The following is a 19,930-nucleotide window of genomic DNA, read 5'->3' on the forward strand; positions in this document are numbered from 1 at the left end:
AAACATTCACAGTGGAGGTGGAAAAAGTATGTGAACCCTTGGATTTAATAACTGGTTGAACCTCCTTTGGCAGCAATAACTTCAACCAAACGTTCCCTGTAGTTGCAGATCAGACGTGCACAATAGTTAGGAGTAATTCTTGGCCATTCCTCTTTACAGAACTGTTTCAGTTCAGCAATATTCTTGGGATGTCTGGTGTAAATCGCTTTCTTGAGGTCATGCCACCGTATCTATATTGGGTTGAGGTCAGGACTCTGACTGGGCCACTCCAGAAGGCGTATTTTCTTCTGTTTAAGCCATTCATTTTTTAAGGAATTCATTTTTCCTTCCATGATAGCAATCCGTCCAGGCCCTGACGCAAGAAAGCAGCCCCAAACCATGGTGCCCCCACCACCATACTTCACAGTTGGGATGAGGTTTTAAAGTTGGTGTGCTGTGCCTCTTTTTATCCACACATAGTGTCGTTTGTTTCTTCCAAACAACTCAACTTTGGTTTCATCTGTCCACAGAATATTTTGCGAGTACTGGTGTGGAACATCCAGGTGCTCTTTTGCAAACTTTAAATGTGCAGCAATGTTTTTTTTTTGACAGCAGTGGCTTCCTCTGTGGTATCGTCCCATGAAATCAATTCTTGTTTAGTGTTTTACCTTTCGTAGATTCGCTAACAGGGATGTTAGCAGATGCCAGACACTTTAGTAAGTCTTTAGCTGACACTCTAGGATTCTTCTTCACTTCATTGAGCATTCTGTGCTGTGCTCTTGCAGTAATCTATACAGGACGGCCATCCCTAGGGAGAGTAGCAGCAGTGCTGAACTTTCTCCATTTATAGACAATTTGTCTTACCATGGACTGATGTACAGTAAGGCTTTTGGAGATACTTTTATAACCCTTTCCAGCTTTGTGCGAGGCATCATTCACATCAGGCAATGCTTCTTGGGAAAAGCAAACCCAAAACTGGTGTGTGTTTTTTTATAGGGCAGGGCAGCTGTAACCAACACCTCGAATCTCATCTCACTGATTGGACTCCAGTTGGCTGACACCTCACTACAATTAGCTCTTAGAGATGTCATTAGTCTAGCGGTTCACATACTTTTTCCACCTGCACTATGAATGTTTACATGGTGTGTTCAATAAAAACATGGAAACATTTAATTATTTGTGTGGTATAATTAGACTGTGACTGTCTATTGTGACTTAGATGAAGATCAGATCACATTTTATGACAATTTGTGCAGAAATCCATATAATTTCAAAGGGTTCACATACTTTTTCTTGCAACTGTATGTAAGTAAAGGATTTTGGAATTATTTCTAAGGGCGACAGGTCCCCTTTAAGTCATTCCAGTTGATATTCACTTATGATTTTCAGATGCAAAGAGAGTAGGCACACATGCAAATAAGATGCTTTGTAGTATACACAATTAAAAATATGACAAACAAAATATGAATGATGATTGAGACTTAGTTCTCATGCAAAGAGCAATTCTTGTCTGGCTGCGCTCTCAATCTCAGAGAAGGTGCAAACCTCAGCATTGTCTGGAGTGAGCCAGTCCTGTCCGTACCACCAGCCATGAATGTGAAAAAAAATAACTTGCACATCTAAATGACATTAGGGGATGTGCCTCCCCGGTCCACCCCTCATGAGCACAACATGCACACTTGCATTCATGGGGGCAGCTGCATGTCTCTCTGCTATGAAATGGAGCACAGAGGCTTGCAGCAATTTACACAGTGCTGAAGACAGGGTGCAAAGTACATATCTAACTGCGCTGCTTATGTTCTTCTAAACAACTAATTTAAATGCTATAAAGGACCCTACAGGAAAACTGTGCCAGTTGGCAACAAGACCTGTTGTATACAGCTATCCCAGGATAGCTGTAGCAAACCAGCCCCCACACACATTCTTTTTTGTGCTTCAAAAGGATTTAATATCCAGCTCACACATGGTTACTTTTTAACAAATATCCTCTCCATTTGTTTTTCAACAGACCTATGGAAATCACTTTTTAATGTACCCATAAAAGAAATCAGGTAGAGGTCCCCACAGCTGGGAAGACCATTGGTAAAAAGTTTGGCCTGTCAGCGACTTACAAAGAAATGATTGCTGGCCTGAACTTGCCTGACACACACATTGGTCCCACAATGTTAGTGGGGTTAGTGTTACTGCTGGTTTATAAGGTGCAAATCATGCTAATCAATAAAAAGAAGTGCAACAAAAAAGCATCTTTCTTTCTGTAGGGGTAATAACACTCTTACCTCTGACCTGAAGCCACTGCAATAGGGGATGGTCCATTTGGTGGTCGAGGATCTTCACATGTTTTCATGTCAACCTCTACTTTATCAAGCATCTGTAAAGATGATATCAAATATGTAACTATATTTCTGGCAAACGTGTTTTATGATGACTAACTAAGCACATTAAAAGACACATATAGGCTCACCAAACAAATAGGATGAGTCTTCAGCTTGGTCCACTGTATCTAAAAGAGAAAAACTGTTAACATTTGGGCAAAAACATTGGTCTATACTTGTTTTTGATATATCATCCTTTTTTGCAGACAAGTTAAAAATTCTCCCCATTTTCAGACTTTTTTCCTTCATCCATATGTCACTGTATTTATTAAACAGGTAGTTTACATTTAAATTAACTTTTAGTATGATGTAGACATTGAGTAGACTGGAACAAAAGTAGGGCAGAGCCGGATGAAGATTGAAACAATAATAGCAGAGAGCCTGAAAAGAAAAAATGTAATACATGAAGTAACAATAACAATAAAATTGTAGCGGTAATAATTTCCCTATAACTCCTGCTTTTGAAAAACTATGCCCCCAACATACTCCCTATAAAGGAGCACTGTTGTATCTGTATGACCATTTAATACACCTTACCCCGGTTAAAGAGTTAAAAGTTTTTTCAAAACTGGGAACAAACCCTTAATTTCTGATTTGATGAAATAATTAAAAATAAGGACTAGATAAGATCCCTTATCCTCTTCATTTTGCTTTAGAGTCTGTGGTCAACAAGAATATTTTCTTTGTATGTGGTGGGACTGCAGTTACAGTTCACTTTTGGATCAATCTACTATCTTATCACTAGTGTTACAGATCTCACCAGAAAAATCCTGCAGAGGGTCTCTTGAACAAAAATATCTCAAGAAGTAACAAATACCTATGAAAATGAATTATATAGATTTTTTCAGCCACTAAACAAACTACAGCAAAGGCTACACTGGAAAACCGACTTGTTATCAAAAGACTCTCTAGTATTGCCACAGACATACAACAACTTACAACGAAATTTGGGTAACCTACCAAAATATTTCTCAAGGCATGCTTTAATGACTATTTTTATGGATTTATAAATTACCACGAGTAACCCATGCAAACTACAAACCCCCCAGACCCAATAACAATGCACATCTTAAGCGTACTATATATAGTGTGCCCATGTATGACTTTATAAAATGGTCTGTCTCAGATCACTTTTTCAGTTCTGCATGCTAGAAAATGCAAGTAGATGCTGTTATACAGATTTGTTAACGTGAAAATGCAAATGTAACTAAATTTAAAAAAAAAAAAAATTTACTTCACAGATAAATAGTTTTTTGGCTGATTAAATTTGTTAAAAGTTATTTTTAACATTTTTATTATGATTAAAAGTAAAAAACTGGCTAAAATATGAAATTCTATAGAATACCAAAATGTACCTTAAAAGGTAAAAAATCCCTTAACACCTATATTCACTGATTTTGAAACTATTGCGCTTACCCTGATGGAGGCCCGATTACAGTAAATACGTGTGATAGCCAACCATGTAGGTAAGCCAAGCATGTTCTGAATGGCTTCCTCATCCAGCTGCAGGTCTGTCAGTTGACCTTCACCCCTAAGCGTGCTCAAGTTGATCTGCTCTGGTGTCAAGTTCTTGGTAAACCTATTTATTAAAAAGTAAAAATACAATAATCTTTAAGCAGTACTTTAATGGTGCACTTTTTATTTCTAAATTACACTGTTTACATAGCAAATAATTCACTCTACCATTTAAAATGTTATTTCTGAACCAACAGTTGTAATATTGATGTGTAGGCAGCCATCTCAGTGCATTGTGCCAGAGTCTGAGCTTTCAGAAGGAACCAGTGCTACACATTAAAACTGCTTTCAGGTAACGTATTGTTTCTCATACTGCCATGTAAACTGGAGGAATCGCAAGCCAGACTTGGTTTTCTTACTATTGAGTGCTATGGTGATATCTTCTGGGAGCTGCTATCTTGCTACCTTCCCATTGTTCTGCTGATCAGCAGCTGGGAGGGGGGGTGATATCACTCCAATTTGCAGCTCAGCAGTTAAGTACAGGTCACGACTAGCACCCTGGGAGATGAAGAACATGGCTAGCCCCATGTGATATTTCAAAATTAAATATTCAAAAAAAAAATAAAAATCTGTGTTTTTGAAAAATGGATATCAATGCAGGATTCTGCCGGAAGCTCTATTAACTGACGCATTTTGAAAAAAAAGACATGTTTTCCCATGACTATTTCTTTAACCATACCTCCCAACATCTGAAAAATTTAAAAAGGGACAAAAAGAAATGGCGCACATAGCACGTTAGTTACAACTCTATTTAGGTGCAGGTTTCCTGTTAAGTATTCTAGGCTCTCTGCCAAAAAACAACCTAATTAAGTTTGAGAAACTTGTATATTTTTGGCATTGCGTTCAGGAGATCAAAGGGAAATGACAGACTTTTCAGTAGGAATCTGGGACTGCAGGTTGTTAAAATTGACGAAGAGCACTGGTCATGACATTAGTCCATAAGCTGTACACCATAAATAACAGATGATACCTGGGTGCCAGTGCAATATTGTAGTAAGCATAGAGAGAGATAGTGACGGCACTCACTGGAATTTTCACACAAGAGTTCTTAGGTGAAGAAAAATGAGGTATATATATATATATATATACACAAACCGGATTCCAAAAAACTTGGGACACTAAACAAATTGTGAATAAAAACTGAATGCAATGATGTGGAGGTGCCAACTTCTAATATTTTATTCAGAATAGAACATAAACCACGGAACAAAAGTTTAAACTGAGAAAATGTACCATTTTAAGGGAAAAATATGTTGATTCAGAATTTCATGGTGTCAACAAATCCCAAAAAAGTTGGGACAAGGCCATTTTCACCACTGTGTGGCATCTCCCCTTCTTCTTACAACACTCAACAGACGTCTGGGGACAGAGGAGACCAGTTTCTCAAGTTTAGGAATAGGAATGCTCTCCCATTCTTGTCTAATACAGGCCTCTAACTGTTCAATCGTCTTGGGCCTTCTTTGTCGCACCTTCCTCTTTATGATGCGCCAAATGTTCTCTATAGGTGAAAGATCTGGACTGCAGACTGGCCATTTCAGTACCTGGATCCTTCTCCTACGCAGCCATGATGTTGTGCAGAATGTGGTCTGGAATTATCTTGTTGAAAAATGCAGGGTCTTCCCTGAAAGAGATGACGTCTGGATGGGAGCATATGTTGTTCTAGAACCTGAATATATTGTTCTGAATTGATGCTGCCTTTCCAGACATGCAAGCTGCCCATGCCACACGCACTCATGCAACCCCATACCATCAGAGATGCAGGCTTCTGAACTGAGCGTTGATAACAACTTGGGTTGTCCTTGTCCTCTTTGGTCCGGATGACATGGCGTCCCAGATTTCCAAAAAGAACTTCGAATCGTGACTTGTCTGACCACAGAACAGTCTTTCATTTTGCCACACTCCATTTTAAATGATCCCTGGCCCAGTGAAAACGCCTGAGATTGTGGATCTTGCTAAGAAATGGCTTCTTCTTTGCACTGTAGAGTTTCAGCTGGCAACGGCGGATGGCACGGTGGATTGTGTTCACTGACAATGGTTTCTGGAAGTATTCCTGAGCCCATTCTGTGATTTCCTTTACAGTAGCATTCCTGTTTGTGGTGCAGTGTCGTTTAAGGGCCCGGAGATCACGGGCATCCAGTATGGTTTTACGGCCTTGACCCTTACGCACAGAGATTGTTCTAGATTCTCTGAATCTTCGGATGATGTTATGCACAGTTGATGATAATAGATGCAAAATTTTTGCAATTTTTCGCTGGGTAACACCTTTCTGATATTGCTCCACTATCTTTCTGCACAACATTGTGGGAATTGGTGATCCTCTACCCATCTTGGCTTCTGAGAGACACTGCAACTCCGAGAAGCTCTTTTTATACCCAATCATGTTGCCAATTGACCTAATTATTATTTGGTCTTCCAGGTCTTCGTTATGCTCAAATTTACTTTTTCCAGCTACTTGTCCCAACTTTTTTGGGATTTGTTGACACCATGAAATTCTGAATCAACATATTTTTCCCTTAAAATGGTACATTTTCTCAGTTTAAACTTTTGTTCCGTGATTTATGTTCTATTCTGAATAAAATATTAGAAGTTGGCACCTCCACATCATTGCGTTCAGTTTTTATTCACAATTTGTTTAGTGTCCCAACTTTTTTGGAATCCGGTTTGTATATATATATATATTATACACATATATAAAAAAAAATAGAGCAGATGCCGCACTCACAGGACAAACTACATATTGATAGAAACAAAGCCAAAGAGAAAGGAAAAACAAAGAAAGGGAGAAAAAAAGAATAACGAGAAAATGCAGAAGCGTAACCCATATGGCTGAACTGCAACCCACATGCAGTGTCAAGTATAGCAATGAAAAACATCAGGGCAGACCCAGGGTCATTGTCACCACTTAATGCAAGGTAAATTACTAGGGATTCTTACTGTGCAAAATCAGTTACCTGTTACAAAGTACTATAAGCCGAGGTACGGTGCGGGTTGGCACGGGAACCATGACGCTAGGTGAAGCCTCTGAACCTGCGCGTCCGAAGGTAACAGTGCTGGGATCAACATGCGCGCTCAGTTGCCCGGTAATGGGACAAATATAAGCAGGAAGTCTGTGCCTCACGATCTTACCACCACTGTCGGTGGCCTGCTGGAAACTGAATTGTGATCCCGTGCAGGGGATAATAATGGCTCTTAGAGAGTGATTGTAATGTAAGGAGCCCAGTAACGTCACAGTTCAGCACCGTGAGTCACGTAGCTCCACATATCCACCTCTGCGTCTCGTAGAGTTAACAGACTCATTGCTCCTGCCAAGTAGGTCATATTTAAGCCCCCAGTCTGCTGTACCAATTACAATCTGGTTTTAACAAAGGGAGACATGAGTCTGCATATTATGGAAACAGCATGGGGCTAATATAATATGGAAAATAAAGGAGTCAATATGTTTAGAACAAAACTCCAATGATGAGGGAGAGAAAAAAGCCACAATGGGTCTGCAAAATAAGAGAAAAATTACTGAAAAATAAAAGAAAAAATAAACAATAAAAATAAAAATGAAACAGGTAGTTTTCAATTTAAGTTCCCACATACTTACGGATTCCGAAATGAATCTATTATCAAAGGGTCTTTCTTTTGTCCCTACGCATCAGGCATGTACTCTTGATACCATGATTGTAATACACGGATTTCAACGGACTATGAAGTTAAAGGAACATTTTCGGACCCCACATACTTCCTCAAGTAGATTTAAACCCCCTAGTCAATATGAGCCACCCAATATACCTAAATCCATTGAGGCATACACGAGACTCTTTATTGACGAAACTGGTAAACTTTCAAATACAGGGTCATCCTAATCTTACCAGAGCGGAGAGGGAGGCCATGAGGAGTTTGTTACAGAATCCCAACATCATTATTAGACCAGCTGATAAGGGTGGTGGGGTGGTTGTTCTGGATTATTCTGATTACAGATTAGAAATTATCAACCAACTTTCTGATACAGCCAACTATAGGAAATTGGATAGGGATCCTACACTGGTGTTTAAGAAACAGATTGATTCATCATTACACTTGGGTCTTACCAGTGGATTTATAGATACAGATGTCTTTAATTTCCTTACTAAAGAACATCCAATTTTTCCCATTCTGTACACTCTACCTAAGATCCACAAAAGCTTAACCTCGCCTCCAGGTAGACCTAAAGTGAGTGCCAGAGATTCCTTACTGCAACCTCTGTCTGTATACATTGATCATTTCATACAGCCTATCGTAAACGGACAGACACCTACATTAGGGACACAGGTGATCTTTTACATAAACTACAAGAACTTTACCCCTTGCCACCAGGAACGAAACTTGCCCCAATGGACGTTTCGTCACTTTACACAGTGATACCAACAAGTGAAGGTTTCATGAACATTAAGGATTATCTTTTGTCTCATCCAGACACCAAAAGACCCCCCACTGAATTCCTTATTGAACTATTGACACATTGTCTGACACGAAATTATTTCAAATTCGAACACACTTATTACTTACAGACCAGCGGCACGAGTATGGGTTCTAGTGTAGCTCCCTCTTTTGCCAATCTTTTTATGGCACACTATGAACAGACCTATATCCTACCTGTCTACGGACAGTTTATTCATAGGATGTTGCGCTTTATTGACGATCTGTTTTTGTTATGGACTGGCACAGCGGAACAATTTTGGGCGACGGTTCATGATTTAAATTTACTCTCCACGACAATACGTTTTACAGCACACTTTGATGCAACTACTATTTCTTTCTTGGATTTGGAATTAACTTTAACTGGTTTCACACTCACTACCACAACTTACAGGAAGGATACAGACCGCAATACATTGCTGCACTTTTCTTATTGCCATCCCCCCACATACCCTACAAAGCATCCTCATTCTCACAAATGGTTAGGATGGTGAGAAATACCTCAGATCCACTGAAGCTTCAACAACAACTTGATGAATTAGAAACACGATTCATACAGAGAGGATACAGACCACAGCTGCTGGAAACTACAAGATGAAAAGTCACACCTCTTACTCAGGCCCTGGCCCTGAAAACAAGGGACAAATCACCACCGAGGTCAACTGAGGAGAGACTCATGTTCACTACCACTTTTTCTCCTGACAAAAGACCTCTGATTGAAGCGATCTTTTACCATTGGTCGGTCCTCGAGAAGGACCGTACTCTACCACCCATCTTTAGACAGCCACCACGGATAGCCTATAAGAGGGGATGCAGCTTGAGAGACATTTTGATTAAGACAGATCCTAGACACTGCTATCAGTCCTCTACCCCCAACACCTGGTTGCCATAAATGCCCCAATTGTACCACTTGCAACGCTTTGATTTCGGGACCCTCATTTCATCATCCACACACAGGCCGTGAGATACAGATTCAACACCGGTTGACTTGTACCTCTAAATATATAATCTACTTTATTAAGTGTCCTTGCGGCCTATTCTACATTGGCAAGACTGTCACCCAGGGGCGGGCCAAGCCGACCAGGCGCCCTAGGCAACCCGGTGGGCCACCTCGCCCCTGCACCTTCCTCATTCGCCCCCCCCCTTTGGCACGCATGCGCAGTTGAACGCGGGGGACGGGGTTTGCGTTGCGATTAATCATTGCCCCCACCGCGTAAGGACAAGCGGCGGGGGCAATGACTAAAGAGCACGGACTAGGGGTAGGCAGAAGAGGCTGCCTGGTGCCCCCCAATCGTTGCGCCCTAGGCAGCTGCCTCTTCTGCCTACCCCTAGTTCTGGCCCTGCTGTCACCACGTTCAGGGACCGGATGGCCAATCATAGGTCTGCAATTCGAGCAGCTCTAACATCAGGCAAAGCAACTACCCCAGTGGCACTGCATTTTCTCAACCACAAACATTCATTGGCAAGTTTAAGATGCATGGTGATTGATCACATACCACCTCTTGCCCGAGGTGGGAATCGCAAAAGACTTCTCTTGCAGAGGGAACTTAAATGGATGCATCGGCTTAACACCATTAGTCCAAATGGTTTGAATGAACGGATATCTTACTCAGCATTCTATCTTCCATAACCTCTGATCAATAGAGACTTGATAACCATGGCAATTATCTAATGAATTATTAACAATTTACAGTGGCTTGCAAAAGTATTCAGCCCCCTTGAACTTTTCCACATTTTGTCACATTACAGCCACAAACATGAATCAATTTTATTGGAATTCCACGTGAAAGACCAATACAAAGTGGTGTACAAGTGAGAAGTGGAACGAAAATCATACTTGATTGCAAACATTTTTTACAAATAAATAACTGCAAAGAGGGGTGTGCCTAATTATTCAGCCCCCTGTGTCAATACTTTGTAGAACCACCTTTTGCTGCAATTACAGCTGCCAGTCTTTTAGGGTATGTCTCTACCAGCTTTGCACATCTAGAGACTGAAATCCTTGCCCATTCTTCTTTGCAAAACAGCTCCAGCTCAGTCAGATTAGATGGACAGCATTTGTGAACAGCAGTTTTCAGATCTTGCCACAGATTCTCGATTGGATTTAGATCTGGACTTTGACTGGGCCATTCTAACACATGGATATGTTTTGTTTTAAACCATTCCATTGTTGCCCTGGCTTTATGTTTAGGGTCGTTGTCCTGCTGGAAGGTGAACCTCCGCCCCAGTCTCAAGTCTTTTGCAGACTCCAAGAGGTTTTCTTCCAAGATTGCCCTGTATTTGGCTCCATCCATCTTCCCATCAACTCTGACCAGCTTCCCTGTCCCTGCTGAAAAGAAGCACCCCCAGAGCATGATGCTGCTACCACCATATTTGACAGTGGGGATGGTGTGTTGTTGAGTGATGTGCAGTGTTAGTTTCCCGCCACACATAGCGTTTTGCATTTTTCCCAAAAAGTTCCATTCTGGTCTCATCTGACCAGAGCACCTTCTTCCACATGTTTGCTGTGTCCCCCACATGGCTTGTGGCAAACTGCAAACGGGACTTCTTATGGTTTTCTGTTAACAATGGCTTTCTTCTTGCCACTCTTCCATAAAGGCCAACTTTGTGCAGTGCACGACTAATAGTTGTCCTATGGACAGATTCCCCCACCTGAGTTGTAGATCTCTGCAGCTCGTCCAGAGTCAACATGGGCCTCTTGGCTGCATTTCTGATCAGCGCTCTCCTTGTTCGGCCTGTGAGTTTAGGTGGACGGCCTTGTCTTGGTAGGTTTACAGTTGTGCCATACTCCTTCCATTTCTGAATGATCGCTTGAACAGTGTTCCGTGGGATGTTCAAGGCTTTGGAAATCTTTTTGTAGCCTAAGCCTGCTTTAAATTTCTCAATAACTTTATCCCTGACCTGTCTGGTGTGTTCTTTGGACTTCATGGTGTTGTTGCTCCCAATATTCTCTTAGACAACCTCTGAGGCCATCACAGAGCAGTTGTATTTGTACTGACATTAGATTACACACAGGTGCACTCTATTTAGTCATTAGCACTCATCAGGCAATGTCTATGGGCAACTGACTGCACTCAGACCAAAGGGGGCTGAATAATTACGCACACCCCACTTTGCAGTTATTTATTTGCAAAAAATGTTTGGAATCATGTATGATTTTCGGTTCACTTCTCACGTGTACACCACTTTGTATTGGTTTTTCACGTGGAATTCCAATAAAATTGATTCATGTTTGTGGCTGTAATGTGACAAAATGTGGAAAAGTTCAAGGGGGCCGAATACTTTTGCAAGCCACTGTATATTGCTTCCTCTAGAGTTGGTGTTAATTGTGTTCTGGTTGGGCATATGTGGTGAATGACAAATCCTATACACAGTGTTCCTTATTCAGCATGTTTTTGGGACATTTTGTTCGGTCTTTCTATATGAACGCTTGTGTATACACAGTTTGATTACATTTATCTCACACTGATGTTAAAATGGTCATTCTGTCATTTACTGCTTGACACTTCTCCGTTTCTTTTGTTACTTAAAACTATCCTAGTATAGCTACTTTCATCTGTAACAGTTTATTTCTCCTGACACACAACTTGTGAGATCCATTATATATGGCAACTCTCACTTGCTACAGTCTGTATACTTTTTTCACTCAGCTTAACAAATCCTCGGGCTTTTTCTTCTTCCAGCAAAAATCCTGGGCTGTAGGCAACAACACACAGACAAACTCTAGTTTCATTTTCATTGTTTATTTTTTCAGTACCTTTTTCTTTTATTTTTCAGTTATTTTTCCCTTATTTTGCAGACCCATTGTGGCTTTGTTCTCTCCCTCATCATTGGAGTTTTGTCCTAAACATTTTGACTCCTTTATTTTCCATATTATATTAGCCCCATGTTGTTTCCATAATATGCAGACCCATGTCTCCCTTTGTTAAAACCAGATTGTAATTGGTACAGCGGACTATGACCTACTATGACCTACTTGGCAGGAGCAATGAGTCTGTTAACTGTTTGAGACACTGAGGTGGATATGTGGAGCTATGTGACTCACGGTGCTGACCTGTGACGTCACTGGGCTCCTTACTCTACGATCACTCTCTAAGAGCCATTATTATCCCCTGCACAGGATCACGATTCCGTTTCCAGCAGGCCACCGACAGTGGTGGTAAGATCGTGAGGCACAGACTTCCTGCTTATATTTGTCCCATTACCAGGTTTGCAACTAAGCGCGCATGTTGATCCCAGCGCTGTTACCTTCGGACGCGCAGGTTCAGAGGCTTCACCTAGCGTCCTGGTTACCTTGCATTAAGTGGTGACAATGACCCTGGGTCTGCCCTGATGTTTTTCATTGCTATACTCGACACTGCGTGTAGGTTGCAGTTCAGCCATATGGGTTACGCTTTATTTCTATCAATATGTAGTTTGTTTACCTTGGTTTTAAACTTTGTAACCTTATATTACGCGGTCTATGGGTGTTTATGTATATTTTGCTGGTGGGGGGTGATTGGTCCTACACAGTGTGACGTCATCAGCTACATTTTGGCGCCATTCTTGGGTTTAAGAGTGGGTTTGTAATTATTTTGTTCACTTTGAGAAAGGCTATGGAAACGGCTGAAACGTTAGATTGACGTTTATTCACAATAAAGGTATTCTTTATTTTTTCACTAAGTCCAGTGAGTGCGGCATCTGTTCTTTTTTTGTACTACATTAACTTTTATACTGCACCCAGGCATACTATGTTTTTTTTTTTTTTTTTTTTATTAGAGTGCCCTCCTAAGATTAGATTTTGTTAAATTGTGGCATGTGAAGAAAAAAAAAAAACAAAAAAAACAGCACATATGAAATTTCTAGGCTGACACTTAAAAGGAGCAGCATACTGCTTGTTCAACAAGAGTTAAATAAATAGGGCATATGCCAAACATATTTTTACCTTGTTCTGCACATGAAAAAAAATCTTTGTTTTTTGGTTATCCCTTGAGCTAAACAGGGCAAACAAATAAATTAAAGTTACTATGTTTGGTCCTTGTGAGTTGAGAGAATGTACTGCCCCTTTAATATTGGATTTTATTTTTTTTTTTACATTATAAGCACTTTTGGGCTTATATCAGTCCTTGTGGTCAGAAGCGCCCCTATAAGGGTGAAGACACACAGATCTACTTGTAATAGCTACTTGTCATGGCTACTAAAATAGACAATGCTGATCTCAGTTGTTTTGCTGCACATCTATTACGCAGTTGTGACTTTCTCTAACTTAACTGTGCACCAACTGCTATCTGCCTAAGTGGAAATAAACATGGAGGATTAATCATATGCAGTTACTTCTTCTTGTTTTTAGATTGGATATAATTCCAAGCAACTTCATAACATATAATAGCTTGGGAACATGACTATAGCATCCACAACCTTATTATGTACTACCATACAATACATAAATAACTATTATTGCTACTGGGATCTCATTTAGAAGAACTTGGGGACAATATCTTGAGGTTTTGTCCCCTTTTTTGTCTACCTTGAGAAACTCTCAATTTATTCTGACTGATTTCTTACAGTGGATATAAAAAGTCTACACACCCCTGGTAAAATGTCATGTTCCTGGGCTGTACAAAAATGAGACAAAGATAAATCATTTCAGAACTTTTTCCACCTTTAATGTGACCTATAAACTGTACCACTCAATTAAAAAAAGAAACTGAAATGTTTTAGGTGGAGGTAAGAAAACCAAAAAAACAAAAATAATGTGGTTGCATAAGTGTGCACACCCTTAAACTAATACTTTGTTGAACCACCTTTTGATTTTATTACAGCACTCAGTCTTTTTGGGTATGAGTATCAGCATGGCACATTTTGACTTTGCAAGATTTGCCCACTCTTCTTTGCAGAAACGCTCCAAATCTGTCAGATTGCAAGGGCATCTCCTGTGTACAGCCCTCTTCAGATCACCCCACAGATTTTCAATCGGATTCAGGTCTGGGCTCTGGCTGGGCCATTCCAAAACTTTAATCTTCTTCCGGTGAAGCCATTCCTTTGTTGATTTGGATGTATGCTTTGGGTCGTTGTCATGCTGAAAGATGAAGTTCCTCCTCATGTTCAGCTTTCTAGCAGAAGCCTGAAGGTTTTGTGCCAATATTGACTGGTATTTGGAACTGTTCATAATTCCCTCTATCTTAACTAAGGCCCCAGTTCCAGCTGAAGAAAAACAGCCCCAAAGCATTATGCTTCACTGTGGGTATGGTGTTCTTTTGGTGATGTGCAGTATTGTTTTTGCGCCAAACATATTTTTTTGAATTATGGCCAAAAAGTTCAACCTTGGTTTCATCAGACCGTAACACCTTTTCCCACATGCTTTTGGGAGACTTCAGATGTGTTTTTGCAAAATGTAGCCTGGCTTGGATGTTTTTCTTCGTACGAAAAGGCTTTCCCCTTGCCACTCTACCCCATAGCCCAGACATATGAAGAGTATGGGAGATTGTTGTCATATGTAACACACAGCCAGTACTTGCCAGATATTCCTGCAGCTCCTTTAATGTTGCTGTAGGCCTCTTGGTAGCCTCCCTGACCAGTTTTCTTCTTGTCTTTTCATCAATTTTGGAGGGACATCCAGTTCTTGGTAATGTCACTGTTGTGCCATATTTTCTCCACTTGATGATGACTGTCTTCACTGTGTTCCATGGTATATCTAATGCCTTGGAAATTCTTTTGTACCCTTCTCCTGACTGATATCTTTTAACAATGAGATCCCTCTGATGCTCTGGAAGCTCTCTGTGGACCATGGCTTTTGCTGTGGGATGTGACTAAAAAAATGTCAGGAAAGACTAACTAGAGCAGCTGAACTTTATTTGGGGTTAATCGGAGGCACTTTAAATGATGGCAGGTATATGCTGACTCCTATTTAACATGATTTTGATGTGATTGCTTAATTCTGAACACAGCTACATCCCCAGTTAGAAGAGGGTGTGCACACTTATGCAACCACTTTATTTTAGTTTTTTTGGTTTTCTTCCCTCCACCTAAAAGATTTCAGGTCACATTAAAGGACAAGGCAACGCAAAATATAATTTTTTGCCTAATAAAAGAAACCAAAATTCTAAGCTGCTTTGCAATATATTTATTACAAGTTTGTAATGGTTTTTGAGTTATTTGTATTTATAATTACTATTAGAAGCAGTGTTTGCCTGTCCTTTTCTATTCTCTGCCCTGGTGGCTCAGACTGTTGAAACACAAGACTGACAGACCGGTATTGCTGGAGCAGCAAGACCTTTGCAACATTGTTTAAAATGGATCAACCAGGATTGCAACATTGTTTAAAATGGATCAACCAGGAGTTCAGCAAATGCAGCTTTCAATAGCAATTACATTTACAAATAATGTTTAAAGCACTACAAATTTTTAATTATTTCATATTGGAAAGTTGCTTAGAAATATGTTTTCTTTCATTATGCAAAACATTATTTTTGGGGTTGACATGCCCTTTAAAGGTGGAAAAAGTTCTGAAATGATTTATCTTTGTCTCATTTTTGTACAGCACAGGAACCTGACATTTTACCAGGGGTGTGTAGAAATGTTTTCACTAAGTCCTTATGTGTGCGGCTCTCTGTCCATATATATATTATATATAAATATATATCTTGCAAAAGTTTTGCTATTTTGCATTAAATGTTGACCTCCTTACAGGTTAACTGCCGACAAAGTAGAGATATAGTGAACTGCTTTCCAGACTACAGGAGTGCACCTAGTACACTGAATGCTTATAACAATAGCACTGATAGTTACAGAAGATGCAAAAGTACACTTGGTACCCATATTTTGAATAACTATATCATAATTATATCAAATATACTGGTTAAATGCAGACATTTCAATATGGTTAGGCAATATAGTGATAGCCCTAATATCTGCAGCAGTTTGCAGTATAGTAGGATAGACTGCAGAAGTGCATTTAGTATTAAAATTCTGAATGGCTATATAGCGATAGCCCTAAATTCTGCCGCAGTTGCAGTATAGAATAATAATGAACTGCAGAAGTGCACTTCATAACCAATACTGAATGACTATATCATAATAGCACAGGTAAACTACAGACATAGACTACCGGGCAGGGACCTCCTTCCTACTGTGTCTTATACCATGTGGTGCTTATTCCCTGTGTGTATATATATTTATTGTATCTATTATGACATTTGTCCTCCATGTGTGTAATTTTGTAAGATTATTATTATTAACATTTATTTATAAAGCATCAACATATTTTGAACAGCGCTACGTACCTTTGTGGCGTTTTATAAATAGAGTTATACATACATACATACATTTCATAAGTTGTTTCAACATACAAAATTAATCACTGCAGGGAGAATCCCAGTGGTACCAAACAGCTCCCTATTAACCATATTGATGTAACGGGCTTAAATACAGCCTTTGCATGTGGAGCAAAGTGGTGTTTAGGAAGCAATACACTATGTACAGTGGAGGAAATAATTATTTGACCCCTCACTGATTTTGTAAGTTTGTCCAATGACAAAGAAATGAAAAGTCTCAGAACAGTATCATTTCAATGGTAGGTTTATTTTAACAGTGGCAGATAGCACATCAAAAGGAAAATCGAAAAAATAACTTTAAATAAAAGATAGCAACTGATTTGCATTTCATTGAGTGAAATAAGTTTTTGAACCCTCTAACAAAAAAAGACTTAATACTTAGTGGAAAAACCCTTGTTTGCAAGCACAGAGGTCAAACGTTTCTTTTAATTGATGACCAAGTTTGCGCACATTTTAGGAGGAATGTTGGTCCACTCCTCTTTGCAGATCATCTCTAAATCCCTAAGGTTTCGAGGCTGTCTCTGCAACTCTGAGCTCCCTCCATAGGTTTTCTATTGGATTAAGGTCCGGAGACTGACTAGGCCACTCCATGACCTTAATGTGCTTCTTCTTGAGCCACTCCTTTGTTGCCTTTGCTGTATGTTTTGGGTTATTGTCGTGCTGGAACACCCATCCACGACCCATTTTCAGTTTCCTGGCAGAGGGAAGGAGGTTGTCGTTCAGGATTTCACGATACATGGCTCCGTCCATTTTCCCGTTAATGCGAATAAGTTGTCCTGTGCCCTTAGCAGAAAAACACCCCCAAAGCAAAATGTTTCCACCCCCATGCTTGACGGTGGGGACGGTGTTTTGGGGGTCATAGGCAGCATTTTTCTTCCTCCAAACACAGCGAGTTGAGTTAATGCCAAAGAGCTCTATTTTGGTCTCATCAGACCACAGCACCTTTTCCCAGTCACTCACAGAATCATTCAGGTGTTCATTGGCAAACTTCAGACGGGCCTGCACATGTGCCTTCTTGAGCAGGGGGACCTTGCGAGCCCTGCAGGATTTTAATCCATTGCGGTGTAATGTGTTTCCAATGGTTTTCTTGGTGACTGTGGTCCCTGCTAATTTGAGGTCATTAACTCCTCCCGTGTAGTTCTAGGATGCTTTTTCACCTTTCTCAGAATCATTGACATCCCACGAGGTGAGATCTTGCGTGGAGCCCCAGAGCGAGGTCGATTGATGGTCATTTTGTGCTCCTTCCATTTTCGAACAATCGCACCAACAGTTGTCACCTTCTCTCCCAGCTTCTTGCTAATGGTTTTGTAGCCCATTCCAGCCTTGTGCAGGTCTACAATTTTGTCTCTGACATCCTTGGACAGCTCTTTGGTCTTTCCCATGTTGGAGAGTTTGGAGTCTGCTTGATTGATTGATTCTGTGGACAGGTGTCTTTTATACAGGTGACTAGTTAAGACAGGTGTCCTTAATGAGGTTGACTAATTGAGTAGAAGTGTCTAACCACTCTGTGGGAGCCAGAACTCTTAATGGTTGGTAGGGGTTCAAAAACTTATTTCACTCAATGAAATGCAAATCAGTTGCTATCTTTTATTTAAAGTTATTTTTTCGATTTTCCTTTTGATGTGCTATCTGCCACTGTTAAAATAAACCTACCATTGAAATGATACTGTTCTGAGACTTTTCATTTCTTTGTCATTGGACAAACTTACAAAATCAGTGAGGGGTCAAATAATTATTTCCTCCACTGTATATCACAAAGTTTGAATGCATAAGCTTACCAGCCATATATTAATCAATTAATCCATGATAAGCTTGCAGCTAGAAAGCCTCTCAAGTATTAGGGTGCCTCACTGGTACAACCAGACAGCCCATTTGCTTCTTAGGCTGATGCCATGCGGGCGTATTCTCGGCAAGCCAAAAAACGCTTGGTGAGAATACGCCCCGCTACTGTAGTTTTCTCCTACCTTGTGCCTGCACACGAATGAATGAAATACGCTCAGATGCAGGCGCATGTAGCCGATATCCGCCATTAAACGTGAGACTTCATATCTTCGGCAGATATCGGCTACACGTGCCTTCACCCGAGCGTATTTCATTCATTCGGGTGTACACACAAGTAGGAGTTTTCCGCTTGCCGAAAATATATGCCATACGCTCAGTGTGGCATTAGCCTTAAAGTTCATACACTCAGCAGCACCTGAGGTCAACCTGACAGGCTTAGAATCCAATTAAGTATTACATGCTGGAAGGCAGTTAGTCTGCACCAGCCTCTCCTTATATTACTTTTTTTGAGCTTTTTCCTCAAAAGGATAGCACAGCTTATCAGCTCCATCAAGTTGTGTATACACAGTTAAAATTTTCCAAGGCTGAGGACTAATCGCAAACCAAGGTAGCAGATGATTAGGCTGCAAACTCCTCCGTTCATGTTTAAAACTTTTCACTTACCTGGTAAAAGTATAAATATTGAACAACTTAACTGATGATCTACATTCCCAGCTCCAATGAGTACTGAACAACTACAATTAAGTAGCATAATGCAGGACGTTGTAGAACAGTGCTGTCCAACTGGCGGCCCCCCACCTGTCTGGCTGCTTTGATGGCTTACCTTTGTGTAAGATTTAAATGGTATCAGAATTGAGATTATCTGGCCCCCTGCATGGCTCACACCTCAGATTCAGACTGTAATCCCCCTGTATTGTTTAAATATGTAATCCCCTGTACTGTTCACACCTTTTAGTTTCTGCATTGTTCACCCCCTGCAGTGTTCACACCTCAGGCTCAGGCTGTAATCACACACATTGTTTACCTGTTCACATCTCTGAGCACCTAGGAGCAGGCAGAGTATGGCACACACAGGCAGGGTAGGGCATGCAGAGTATGGCACACACAGGCAGCATAGTGCAGAAGGATTACTGCCTGTGTGTGCCATACTCTGCCTGCCCTATGCTGCCTGTGTGTGCCAAACTCTGCCTGCCCTATGCTACCCTCTGCCTGCCTTATGCTGTGTGTAGGAGGTGAACCTGGCAGGGGTTTGTTCTGGGGGTTTGTTAGCAGTTGGATATAGCCATTAAATGGTCCCTAAGGTGTGTAAGTATGAGCTGGGGGTTGCTGTGCTATCCACAGGGGAGTAGGAGGCATATAGATAATGCCTGATAATGAATGATGGGTGATATCCCTACAGTGAGCACCAACCATTTGGGTTTATGCTGAACTACTACCGTTAATGTGGGCATAATCTTAAAAGCTCTTGTGATAACATGGGTGTGGTTTAAAGTGGGTGTGGTTTAAATGGGGGAGTGGTCAAACTGG

General features: G+C 40.6%; 1 protein-coding gene across 4 annotated transcripts in view; it reads right to left on the reverse strand.

Moving 5' to 3' along the window:
- Positions 1-19,930, reverse strand: part of uhrf1bp1 (uhrf1 binding protein 1) — a 195,667-nt gene that overhangs the window by 166,514 nt on the left and 9,223 nt on the right. For 2 of the 4 annotated variants that reach the window (XM_031896854.1, XM_031896855.1), the window contains exons 2-3: positions 2,441-2,479; positions 2,256-2,347 (exon numbers count right to left, since the gene is read on the reverse strand). In XM_031896854.1, coding sequence (XP_031752714.1) covers positions 2,256-2,292 — 37 coding nt within the window. In that variant the 5' untranslated portion in view covers positions 2,293-2,347; positions 2,441-2,479. Of the gene's footprint in view, positions 1-2,255; positions 2,348-2,440; positions 2,480-3,767; positions 3,931-6,817; positions 7,011-19,930 lie in introns of those variants that run through there. The other 2 variants (XM_031896852.1, XM_031896853.1) reach the window with 2 other exon arrangements.

This window comes from Xenopus tropicalis, chromosome 2, assembly GCF_000004195.4.
Source record: "Xenopus tropicalis strain Nigerian chromosome 2, UCB_Xtro_10.0, whole genome shotgun sequence".
Taxonomy (NCBI): domain Eukaryota; kingdom Metazoa; phylum Chordata; class Amphibia; order Anura; family Pipidae; genus Xenopus; species Xenopus tropicalis.